Raw genomic sequence first — 13,517 nt, forward strand, 5'->3', positions numbered from 1 at the left:
TGTTGACTCCTTTGTCTCATGACAATAAATCCTAAGACGTAACAAACCCTAGAATCATGAAAAACATGCTTTTACCTAGAAGACCATCAATAATGAACATGAAACCCATGCTTTAAAAATAATAACTTTTTATTTTCCTTTTTAGTTCGTTACATAGGATACATATTTGAATGAGTACAATAATTATGAAGATCAAAACTAGTTACATTTTTAATAATCCTAATGTATCTTTAGAAATTTTTACCATTATTAGGTCATAAGTTTCTTAGTTAATACTAATTAGTCAAAATTTTATAATGAAATCCACTTTACTTACTCTCATTGTAAACCTCTCTATAAAACAAAGAAAGAAAAAAAACAAATAATTGTTAGGAAAAAAAGATAAACTTCATAGCAAAATTTACAAACCTAGTAATACTTTCCACGTACACATATGGATGCTAATAACATCTGAATACAAGGTTAGCATTTATCCCTTAACTATAATTGGACAACATGCAGCGAATAACCTTTTGTGAACTTAAGGTTTTTGCTTGTTTGTCTTTTTTTTTGAGAGGGAAAAATAGTGTATTATGGCAAATTATCGTCAATATTTTCCTTACTATTTATTCTGCCAGGGTTAATTGTTCCAAGGGTTTTCTGCTAGGGCCGAGGGTTTCTAGGGTTTTACAGATTTATCAGAATGGCGGAAAGGGGAGGACGCGGAGGGGACAGGGGAGGTGGATTCGGACGCGGATTTGGCCGAGGCCGAGGTGACAGAGGTCGCGGGGACCGTCGCGGCGGCCGGCGAGGAGCCCGAAGAGACGAAGAAGAAAAATGGGTGCCCGTGACGAAGCTTGGCCGCCTGGTAAAAGAAGGGAAAATCCGTTCCCTCGAGCAAATCTATCTTTTCTCGTTGGCTGTGAAGGAGCACCAGATTGTGGAGGCCATGCTGGGTCCTCAGCTGAAGGATGAGGTTATGAAGATCATGCCTGTGCAGAAGCAGACGAGGGCCGGGCAGAGGACTCGATTCAAGGCATTCGTTGTTGTGGGTGACGGCAATGGTCACGTAGGGCTTGGGGTCAAGTGCAGCAAGGAGGTGGCCACGGCCATCCGCGGAGCCATTATTTTGGCGAAGCTTTCGGTTATTCCCGTGAGGAGAGGTTACTGGGGTAACAAGATTGGGAAGCCGCATACTGTGCCTGTTAAGGTCACGGGAAAGTGCGGCTCTGTTACCGTCAGAATGGTGCCAGCGCCTAGAGGTGCCGGGATAGTGGCCGCGCGTGTGCCCAAGAAGGTTCTGCAGTTTGCTGGGATTGAAGATGTGTTCACCTCCTCTCGAGGGTCCACCAAGACGTTAGGAAATTTCGTGAAGGTATTTATTTATTTTAATTTTGATTTTTTGAGCTTTGGTTTGAACTTTCGTTTGCATGGAAGTTTTGAGCTCTGTACTAGCAGGGAGAACGAGTTTGTTCTCTAGAGAAAGAATTTGCCTTGTAATAAACTCTATCTGGTCAGATTTTTGTCAATAAAATTTCTACAACTAGTAGAGTGTTGTTTTTCCATGATCCTAATGTCTAGGATAGAATCTTAAATCACTGACGCTACCAAACCAAGCTACCAAACCAAGAATCACAACGAAGTTGCTTTGCACAATAGAACAATATACAACAGTAAATCTACTAGTGCACAAAATATACACAACTTTTTACACAATTTTGTACAATAACCCAATCTTTGTTATATTAATCCAATTGATATAATACAATAGTCTAGGGCTCCTGTACCAACGATAATGGCCCTCATACATCCAATGATATAAAGATACAAAACTAGGGCTTGGTGTCAGCTAATCAACAATCAATCTACCCTCAACAAGACACTCTGACCATCTGGCTGATGTAGCATGCAATCACAACTCCTCTCGGTCGTACCGTGTACCTGCGGGATCTTTTGACTCTCAATCTGTATCACTACATTTATCAACGATCCAAGTCCATCTGACCACTTAACCTCGGCTCACCAATCTGCTCTCACATTGACTATTCGTCCATCAACGCATCGACACATCGAGACTCTTGTCGGGTTGTTCACAACTCCATTTGTGAATAACTCTCATCTGCCCACTGCTGCTCCTCAACTACTAAGGGACTTCAACTCACTATAGTCTTCCTGCGCTGCACTTATGAAGACTAACATAGGGCAGGAGGGCTGCCAACTATCACCATCAAGTGTCGCTTCTCCAATGATGAACACGGGCGTGAACAATTCTCATCTGCCCATTGTTGCTTCTCAGCTACTTAGGGACTTCAGCCCACTATAGTCTCCATGTGCTGCTCTAATGAAGACTAACATACGGCAGGAGGGTTGCCACCTATCACCATCAAATGTCGCTTCTCCAATGATGAACACAGGCTCCAACAATCTGTTTCTCTAGCTAGCCAAACCTTGAGCACCAATTTGCTTCCTCTAGTAGCCTCCTTAGTCCATCAAAGAGCTACTTAGGTTCCCAAAACTTCACCCAACTCACAACTGTCCAAAGTCCTTCCTGTCAACTGTTCTAGGGCTACTTTGGACACCTACTTGTTGCCCTTCACTAACCACAAGATGTCTAATACCAATTGTTCTAACTAGGGCCTCCTCATCCACTAGCATCCAAGCATCAACCAGAAGATATCTACAACTCACTCTGTTGCCCTTGACTTGGGATTTGTGCATGTACTAGTCTGGTTAGGGCACACCAACAAACCTACACTAGTTCCCCAATCTTTTCCATACAGGCCATTTACTTCAGCTGTAGATTCCTATGTATCCAAGGTGATGTTGTAGGCCTTAGGCACCTCCACAAGGCTCCCCACAACAGTCAGATCAGACTCCAAGCGTTCTGCCCACATCAACACTGTAAATCAATTCACCAACACACATGGAGAATATCCCTGTTTTCCCTCGTTGCTCCTAGAGATGATTGCGACCTAGAGAGAGGAGCCTTCGTAGCCCTCTCAGCCCCTCCTAACAGTCCTCCAAACAAGCTGTTGTAGCAGCCCTCTCTGCGGCCCTTTTGAAGAAAGGTATACGACACAAAATCATGCACAAAAAAACCTAGAACTAACCTCAAATTTGAGTTCTGGTCTGCAGGGTAATCCACCTCGGATTTTCCCAGGAATCTCCCCTCAACCTCCTCGCTGGTTGCCTTAGAGCTGCGGCGCAATCCTCCAAGGAGATTACACTCAAACACATAGATAAGCCTTCTTCCAACTCGACTTCCTGCTACAAACTTCCTTGCCTCAGATCCACCCCAAATCGCAGAGGTATCTTGATGTGAAATGCTCCTTGAATGTGCTCAAATGAGGACTAACTCACATCCTTTTATATAAGTCTCATGTGGCAACATCTAGCCCTAAAGGGCACCTCTACAAGCGAACGCCGACTTGTCTTTTATGCCACAAGCCCATATCTTCACTTCGACAACTCAGATTCGAGTGATTTTCGTTGCGTCTAGTTAATCTTAGAGTCCTCTATCAACTCAAATTATCACATGTAGAAATATCCTCATGGATTCACTCCCATATGCTCAGGTGCAAAGCCCACATTCATGGGTTCTAAGCCCACAAGTCAATTTTGTGTGCCATTCCTCCATAACCCTCAAGCCTAGTGCCTGGAGTACCTCCCGAGCGACAGATCTCAACTCTGAGGGTTTTACCAGTTGGTTTATCTAGAAAAATATTGTGTTTGCTACTGTGTGACTTTGATTATTTCTGTTACGATTTCAATGCAAATTAAGTAGAAAAAATTGTGTGTCTTGGGTTACAACTAAGACAAGTTAGTTTCAGATTTGTTCATTCAAGTAGAGCAAAATTTTCGTGGGTTTTCTACAAGTATTGTCTCTAGTCTTTTCTTGGGGTCCAGTTTTCTCTTCAGTCGTTTGGCTAATTTACTTTCCCCCTTAAAAAAATTTCCTCTCATATGATCATGGCCTAACTTGGCCCCGCCGATCTAGTACAAACCTGACACTTAGATTTCGAGACTAGTTTACTCGGAGTTTTCTGCAAAAAATACCATGTTAGATTTTCTGTGAGCCTAGAACCCAACACTTAAATTATTAGTAGAAAAATTGATCTACTAATTTAAATGCACAACTAGGTTCTTAACACAACAAAATTTAGTGGAAGCAAATATATCGATCTCAATCACAATGACACAAACAAATTTTGCCCAATCAAATCAGTTCATCATTAACAATTGCTCAAAACCTACTTGGACTTTTGCCTTGGGATAATGGCCCAGCTGAGAAAATGCAGAATACAAATAAACCTATACCTTACGCAAAAGATTTGCCCTAAGTCAATGCTTGATCTTCTCTATAGATCTAGATCCCCATCTTCCCTACACTCCCTTGGACTTGGCACTCTGGATCATCACAGTCCTCTTCTTGAGGCTAGTGTTGCTATATGGCATGACTTCTTCCTCTCCATAGCCTTGCATTTAATGCTTTACATTGAGCTAATTCCCTAACCCTAACCCTAATGTCAAAGTGATTAATGGCCAAGATTAGATCTTGCCTCACATGAGATGAACAACTAACATTAAAACAAAATTACTAAAGTAAATTACTTTACTTTTCCTAAGTTTATTTTAGCTCAAAAGCCAGCATACTAATATGAACTTTTTCTCAAGTTAGACCAAGGCTAAGTTACATGAGCAACTTGGTCATATTTGAGCAAGTGTTCTAAGGAGAATTTGGAAGGCTTTTGCATGCCTAGACACAAGCCCTTTGCGGAAGTACCTGCACGAGCTACAATTTTCAACACGCAATGTACAAAGATGTGAGCATGGACCACGACTCCCAAAGTAACACATTAGTGACATAATTACTCCTTATCGATTAGGATAACCTCCTCCAAATAACCCCGGTACATCCATATATTCAAATATGTCCATGTCTCACAAATATTGGCTTCTACATATACATATGTTCACCTGCTGCACATGTGGGCCTCCTATTAGGGTGACCCCTATTACATATACATTCAACCCCATATAATTCCCTCATAGGGTCATCACACCATCTAAACCCCATGTCTCACTAGTTCATAATCGGAATTCAAAAGCCCTCTAGCAAAAGAGTCCTTGGTAAGCATGCTGCACAATGTTAATTCACAAACAAAAATCCATGTACAATAACAAAGGACATTCACACCATAACGACAAACTTTTTTTCTTTGAGAGCATAGACTAGTTTCCATATGTTGCCATAAAATCTGGATAAAGTGTCTATGGTCCTTGATCTAGTATTGAAAGAGCTTTTTTCGCAATTTTTTCAATGAGCACTGAGGCAAATCTGCTCCATGCTTTATGACATATCATCCAGTGGAGGTGGAGTTCTTCACTACAAACGCCATCCCAAAATTGGTGCTCATGCAAACTGTTATTCCAAAGATCAAGATGGAGTTCTCGCATTAAGGTTTGATTGGAGAGGACTTTAGCAGTAGAGGACAGACAACAAATAACAGTCAAGTCTTTTTTTTTGTTTTCTTCCCAGCTTTTGATTCTGTTAATCATGAAAAATTACTTCGACTTTACACATGATCATTGAGACTGCTAATGATGTATGATGACCTCTGATGTATAATTCATTTCATGTGATGTATTTCCTTTATGTCAAGTATAAATGGTGAAATTACATTTTTTCACATGTTTGAGGACACTTTAACCAAAAAAAAGCACTGTCTCCAGTGACCAGTTATCTAAATATCTGTTCTTAAGAGAAAGTACTTCGAGGCCTACAACTCTCCTAACAATTGAAATATAATTTTTTTTGAACTGCAATTGGTCTCATAAAGATTTTAAATAGAGTGAAGGCAATTTGCTAGGCCTTTTTTGACCGCAGAGACATCATTGCATGAAATAAATGACAAAAAAGTTGTCCAGTAACGAAGAACAATCATCAGATAAAGATTTACCTAGCAGATAGAACAGAGACCATCCTTTTCATTGTCTCCATACTCAGTGATTTGCAGTAGGCTCTATTAGAGTATTCATTGCCTGCTTTGACAGTCCATTTGCGATCTCGTTTTCTTCTTTTAAATTATGACTGCATGGAAAACTTACCATCCAACTCAAAAGCTCCTTGATCCTCCAAATAAGATTTGGGAACCTTAGATTAAGGTTCCTGCTTTGACCTCTAATCTACCCCCAACTAGCTGGGAATCCCTAAAGATTGGAACCCCTTGAAGGCCCCTTTCCAGAACAGTCTCTAGTAGCATAAGGAGAAACTTTACCTCCACCATGTTATTTGTACCATGCCCTAACCCACGAGAGTAGAAGGAATGGAACATAGAGATATATAAAAATACAACTAACCCATCAATTTTCTTTGAAGCCCTCACAAAATCTCTTTCCTGTAACCATCAAGAGCATAGTTGATTTTAGAGAAGACCTTTAAGGGGGGTTATCCCCCCTTAATAGCGCATCTCATTCCTTGTTCTCCATAGAGTCCAACTTACGATAAGTGGAACAGCTACAAATTCTTCGAAACTTTTCAACCATCACTAAGATTTAATTGAAATGGTGAGCGTGGGCAGCACTGTCTCAGACATTTGGTGTACTGTAAGATAGGTGAAGCAGAGCCAATCATCAAGGAGAAAGAAACATATGAATAATATCCTTCCACCAACTTAACAAATTCACATGAGAAGCCAACTTGTAACATCATCAACCTTCTAAGGCACATTGAACCTATCAGATGCCTCAAGTAAATCTAATTTTATGATAAAGGAAGACCTATTCTTTACCTTTATAGAGTGTAAACATTTCGAAGCAATGATTATAGCTTCATGAGTATGTTTACAATCTAGAAATATAAATTTCTAACCTGAGATACCAGCTGACAACTCAGGCTTGAGTCTTATAGAAGTGATTGTAGAAATTATTTAATGCACATAATTACACAGAGCAATAGGCATAAGATCATCATAGGACTGAGGTACATCTTTCTTTGATATCAATGCTAAGAAAGTAGAATTGATTGCCGCCAGAACCTTGCCAGAGTGTCTGGGTTCCTGAACAGCCAGCAATAGATCCTTAACCACTAACTTTAGTAAACCTTCAAAGAATTATATTGATAATCCCTGAGGGCATCGGCTCTTATCTTTCTGGAAAGATTTAATAAAAACTTGTAATTTTCCATTGCGACCTCCTTTATAAGAGCCTTGTTATGATGCTGGGTGACAACCTGGAATGAAGGCTGTCTTTTGTACCATCTTTGCAATTTTGGCACAAGGGGGTTCCTTGACGTGATTGATTCTTACCTCTGCCATATCCCTGAAAGTGTTCACTTTCTCCCTACTTTCATCTGTTATTCTTCGGATTGTGTTTATATTTTTCCTCATTTTAGCATAATTTGGAAAATAATGGGTGTTTTTACACTTTATACCATCCAAGTTGCTCTACTTTTTGGTTTCCATTTTGCTTCTTTGCAATATAAGAGCTCTTTTTAAAAAAATTCCTTCTGTTGTATCCTTATTTTTTTGCCTTTGCCCATTGCAGGGCAATCTTTTTGATTCTCTTAAAGATTATCACTAAATCGATACATTTCAGAGTTCTCCAGCTGGCTATAATACTTTTCCATTCATTGTGATTAGTGAACCATCACCTCGAACCTAGCATCCTTAAGCCAGTGCGAGTTGAATTTGAAAGGATCAGGGGGTTTTGGAACAGACTCTCACATGCAAAAAGAAAGGAACATGATCTGATGTAGCCCCCATCACATATCCAAGAAATGATGCTTTCCATACTAAAACAATTTGCTTTGCAACTAGGAACCTCTTTAATATTTTGGAGGTAGCACGTCCCTAGCTCTGTTGTTCCTCCATGTCGACTTAAAGACTAAAGGCTCTAGATCACAGAGCCCAACAACATTAATCTTTTGAAGCAGGAAATCCGCCAGAGGATCCATTCTTCCAGCTTCTTCTCCTATACCTCGCCTTGCTCAAGATAGAATTTACGTCTTCTCTCACTATCGCATCATCCTTCTGTAAAATCCAAACTCTCAAAGAAAGAGCCCTGGAAAACTTCCTTTGCCATGAAGGAATCATAGACATTGATAAAATTAAAGACTTGTCTAACTCTGAATGGAACAATTCCTTAGGTCTTATCCAGCCAATCACTATACAACCAGATTTCCTTACAGAATTCAGAGCTTTAGAATTCCTCCAAGTTAGGATATACAATAAAAATCTTTTAACCTATTGTTCTATTGTTCTCCATGATTGGTTCTTGAATCAACATCTCTGGATTATTAGCTGCAACTAACCTCTTTAAGAATTCCTTTTGAGGGCACTCTCCAATTCCCTTGTATTATTAAGAGAAAACAATCATTTTGTAACATTTGATTGGGTTTTGCCTGTTTTAAGGGCCCTTTGAATTGTCATTTGTTTACCTGATGTCACCTCTTTGTCAGCTTGTTTCATTGCATCAGAAAGATAGGATTTCCTATTAGGTTCCCCGTAGCTTCTACTATGATTCATGCCAATACCACTCACCACTCCCTCTTCTTTTATTGCTATCTTCTTCTTCTTGGTCAATCTTAGGTGATATTTCTTATTTAAAGCAAGAACAAATTCGTCATTAGAAGAGTACATAGAACTAAGGCAATTAGTGGATTCCATTTCTTTCTTTGTGGGAATTGACTTTTTCACCCTCACTCCAACTTCAATTGGGAGGTAGATTCTCCTGGGATTTTTTAGCCTTAAAACCCTTCTTCTTTGCCAACACTTTAAGAGGGATATTTTGGCCTCCTATAAAATTATCTACATCATTTACATCCTTCAACTCTTTTATAGGGTATAAGCCCACTAGAGGAGGGGCATCCTGAGATGCGCTCTTCTTCTATAAGGTTCTTTTATTTTGATTGCATCCAAAAAATTAGAGATTTGTTCTTGACAGAGGAGGATGTCCCTTCTTGTACTCCTTCCCTTTCTCTCCTTTGACTCTATCTCTCTAACAACTAATTTTGGGGACTAGCTTTTTCTTGTAAAATCTTATCAAAAACACGGGAAGAGGGTTCCTTGGAGATTAACTCACCTTTTGAGGATGGCTTTCTGTCCATCTTTCCTTTAACACCCTCAAACTGAATGTTTGCTTGATCCTTAGCTCCCATCTGCTCTTCCACATTATGGGGTGTGTTCTTCTGAGATGTCAATAGTACATACATATGACAAATGGAGCACGAGAAAGGGAACTTTACGTTATCATTCTCATGATCGCAAGATTTATTCCACTTGTATATCAATACCACACATCCCCCAGATTCATCCCCACACATCTTTTCCATAGAGGTCCTATTCAAAAAGAGTTTTTTTCAGTCTATATGCAGCATCCTTCCTAACTTATTGTCTATCAATGGTAAAGCCCTCTCCGACCACAGTTCCGGCGGAGCAGAATGATGTTTGGCCCATAGAGACTGGATGTCAACCTTTTCTTGTATGGGATCAAACGGTGGAGCGACTCCAATTCTCAAGGGACAAAATATAGCTATCCTAGCACCATTCCCCTTCTATAGTATTATGGCTGACTGAAAATAAAAGTAATCCAACTGCTAACTAGCAAAATGGAAAATAGGAGCATATACCAGCTGTTGTTTCTATACCCCCTCCCAAGCCTGATGCTCATAATTTTTTCAGAAAGTAATCTACCATGAAATTTTTTGGCCAGGGCTGTTGTCTGATGGAGCTGGACCTGATCTGTCACCACATCTTGCCCCATGATCAGCTTCATTTTGACATGCTTTGGCTGCCTCTCCTTTTGCATAACTAGTATTTCTTCAGAATGAAGGGAAACTCCACATTCATCTTAACACCAGATTTAAAGATAACATTTTCCGGAAATGTTGTTGCCCTCTTCACCTTCCCAGTATTTTCTTTTGGACCCGAATCCATTACCTCTGACAGGAGATGTGAAAACTCTACATGGTTCAAGCGCTGAAGATGAGATAAAACAGTGCTTACCTCCTGATCATGCACCACCAGTGCCACTGTGACCTGCAGGTCCTTTTGTCGAGGACTCTCATTTTTTGGTGCTGAGACAACCTATCTGTGTCTCTCATTGTTCTATTGACTCATGTAAGTGAAACCAAAGTCATTCCTCCAGTGATTAATACCTCCAGGGTTTTTACATATGAGCTAGCTGTGATATCATATCTCCGTTTGACAGGCCCCATTCTCTTCAATTGTTTCCAGAATGTTCGCCATGATTCCAACCCCAACACTAAACCCTTAATCAGCACATAAAAAGCCTTGGATGCCTCCTCTAACATCCATTGACATACCTGCTAATGAACCACCAGAAAGGCTGATACTAGACTGCTCTGCCCTTGAATGCTTACATTGGAGTCTGGACCTGAGGAACATCTCCCTCCATTTTCAAATGGAAATTAAGCCCTGGCTCAACCTTCCTTTGTAGCAATTGTGGTGGATCCGTAACTTGTTAAGTGGATATTAGAATAAGTAAGATTTCAGTACCAATTGTTCTAGCTATGGGCTCTGTTAATTTCTAAATATCACTCTTTCAATAAACAATAGCATAAAAAACATCACGGGTATAAGTAATAGCAAATAATAGATCTTCAATTTCTATTTCAAAGAATGATGGGGGCTATCTCCCCATCACAAGCATTTGTCTACCTTCCAGCCTACACAACAGGCATTCCTGTAATAGCTTTTGATAACATGCATGTAAAATATGCCCTCAACCTGCACCAGTCAAGACTGTTCTTTAAAAGAAGACCCATTAAAGACCCATGGCTTCCCTCAACACATGCTTCCTTGGCTTCAGGACCTTCTAATAGCATAATTTCATCACATATTACAGCCCTATATTTTATATTGAGTTCTGTGCTTTAATATTGGTTAGAATTTTGTCCTTCTAAGGTACTTTCAATTATCACATTTCGATTGAGGCTTTATTGTAGCTGATCTTCAGTGTAAGCCAATACCCATATAGCTTGCTTTGTATAGAAACCGATGGGTGATCAACCAGTTAATAAAATAATCAACTAGATATCTTGTATAAGTATGGCACTAAAAAAAACAATTCAGGCTGATGGGATAGCCTGACAACTTTGGCAGAGTTCCAGGTCTAATTTTTTTTTCCTCAGTAGATTTTTTGGCAATTTAGCTGGGATTCAACATTCAAAAGAACCCTAAATTTTCACAGGGTTTAGGCATATGCCATTGTCAATTGGCTTAATTTGATGATTGGAAGTGTTCACTAATGGAATAGTCTGCCACCATGTCTTTGTTACAGTTCTAGAAGGTTTTCATCAAAGGAGGATCATTTTAAATTTACTAACTCTAATGGGAATCAACATTCACAAGTACCATTAATTTCACAGGGTTTAGAACTTTAGGCACACTTATGGGGCAAGTTGCTTAATTTAATTGATTTCAAGTGTTAATTGATTTCAAGTGTTTGCTAACCTGTGGCTTGTAACATTAATACATTATCGGAAATTTATAGGCGTCAAGACAAGTGACAACTTTTATGCATGTAGGTGTATGTTTTGAAGAGGATTTTGGTTTTGAGCCGGTGAGGCTCAGGGCATAAATCTAATTCCATTCTTATTAGGCATCTGTGTTCTTACTGTTGTCAGGAGGCCTTCATTGGTCGCTTCTGAAAGCTCTGCATTATGGTTTCAGTCGCAGGGGCCATGCTCCAAATAACACATGAAAATCAATCCTATCCTACTAGGAAAGACAAAATGGTAAAATGGTGAAATCTTATCTAGTTCATTGGCTCAACTGTGCATGCAATGAAGAGATAGGCAGCATCTATCTCATACTGGTGGAGGCTTATTGGATCACTGTTTTCAATGAATTCACTCATCCCTCAAAATTTATTTAAGTTTGCGTTTAGGCCTTGAAACCAATTCTTTTTTAAGTAAATGTAATTTACAACCTGCCTTGCTGATTCATAAGCCATTTGGGGAAACAGATATATCTAGTTGAATAATGAAGTGCGCAATAAAATATAGACCCACTCTTAAATGAAATACGACTTACAGTATTTCACGTGAATATAGACTTGTTTATTACAGTATTAAGTTATTAACATGTAATAAACAGTATTACACGTTAGTATATATGCTGTTTATACATGATTATAAAATATAGACCCGCTCTTAAATGTACTGTATAGTGTAATATTATGTTTATTAGAATATGGATTGCCATGTTGATTTTATTATTCCTTTGCAGGCAACCTTTGAGTGTCTTTTAAAGACTTACGGATTTTTGACACCTGATCTGTGGAGGGAGACTCGGTTCTCAAAATCTCCTTTCCAGGAATACACTGATTTACTGGCTAAGCCTGCTAAGGCCCTCGTCCTTGAAGATGTTGAGAAGGAGGTTTTACTATAAATTCCTTGTATTTTGACGAGGCGAGACTTTGTTTTCAAGTAAGATGTGACATCTTAAATTGAGAGTGTCAACTTAGGCCGGTACAGAATTACAGCACTCTTTATATATGTTTTTCTTCACTGTTGGTTTTAGTCAATTTTGTAGAGATGCGATGGATCTGATACAATATATTCGATTTTCAATTATTGTTGACACTTTTAAAACTTCACCCAGCTATTTTTTGGAGTTCTGATGCATATTTTTATACATTATTGAGTTGTGATTTCTTATAGCAGTTTGTGCTACCAAGTATTGTTTTGAAATTCTTGGGGGCACAGGTCAATGTTGTTAAGTACAATTTAATTCACACTTCAATGTTATGCAGTGCATTTTATTTAAGTGCGTGCTTTGATATATAATTCATTCTTGGTGGCCACACTTTTTTGTTGTGCAGTACATTATGTTTCAATGATATGTTGTGATACATCGTATATCAATGTTATGTCAGTAATTGTGCGTTTAGTTACTCCGTGCTTGTGGCTAATGGAAATTCTCATTACTCCCAAGTGGTGGAGCATAAGTTACCCGTTTTATGAATCACTGCGTTTGGTGGTTTGAAAGTGGAAATTGAAGAATAATCCAAGTTTTCTTTTCCCTACGTGTCTTTCATAGCAAGGGCTTTCCGGGGAATGTTCTCGTGTTTGCTGCAGAAATATTATGGTATCATTCTCAATAACAAGCGATTTTGTGTGCTCTAATCGCATAATTTATTTTGCTTACAGATTTTGTGATCGTTATGATTCAATTATTGTTTCTTAGTAGAGGTTGTGTTCGTTTTTAGTGTTTCATGTTCCTTGTAATTGTAATGAAATGAAAGTAGAGTGCACTCGAACCATTTCAGGTTGAAGTGGATTATGCTTACCGCATAGATCAAAATATGTGGTATGGTTCTATGCTAATATAACACAACGAAAATAAACGCGAAGGAACCAGTGGATGCCATGCATGATTTACTTGAAAGGAAACCGAATGATAAAGATTTGAGTGTAAAGTGATTTTATAGCATTTGGGTTGAGATTGGGCTTGTGTCAAATACAGCACAAAGAAATGTATAAGATAAGATCACTCTGCATGGAGTAGTCAGTT

The 13,517-nt window shown here is 39.1% G+C and overlaps 1 protein-coding gene across 1 annotated transcript; it reads left to right on the forward strand.

Moving 5' to 3' along the window:
- Positions 1-576: 576 nt before the first annotated feature.
- On the forward strand, positions 577-12,600 carry LOC149221190 (uncharacterized). The gene is made up of 2 exons (XM_089385026.1): positions 577-1,354; positions 12,231-12,600. Exons 1-2 carry the CDS (start codon positions 683-685, stop codon positions 12,390-12,392), a joined length of 834 nt encoding a protein of 277 aa, XP_089241152.1. The 5' UTR covers positions 577-682; the 3' UTR covers positions 12,393-12,600.
- The last annotated feature ends 917 nt before the right edge of the window (positions 12,601-13,517 follow it).

The sequence above is a fragment of the Pinus tabuliformis genome, chromosome Q, assembly GCF_031772625.1.
Source record: "Pinus tabuliformis cultivar Carrire ecotype Pingquan chromosome Q, CPIR1, whole genome shotgun sequence".
Classification (NCBI taxonomy): Eukaryota; Viridiplantae; Streptophyta; class Pinopsida; order Pinales; family Pinaceae; genus Pinus; species Pinus tabuliformis.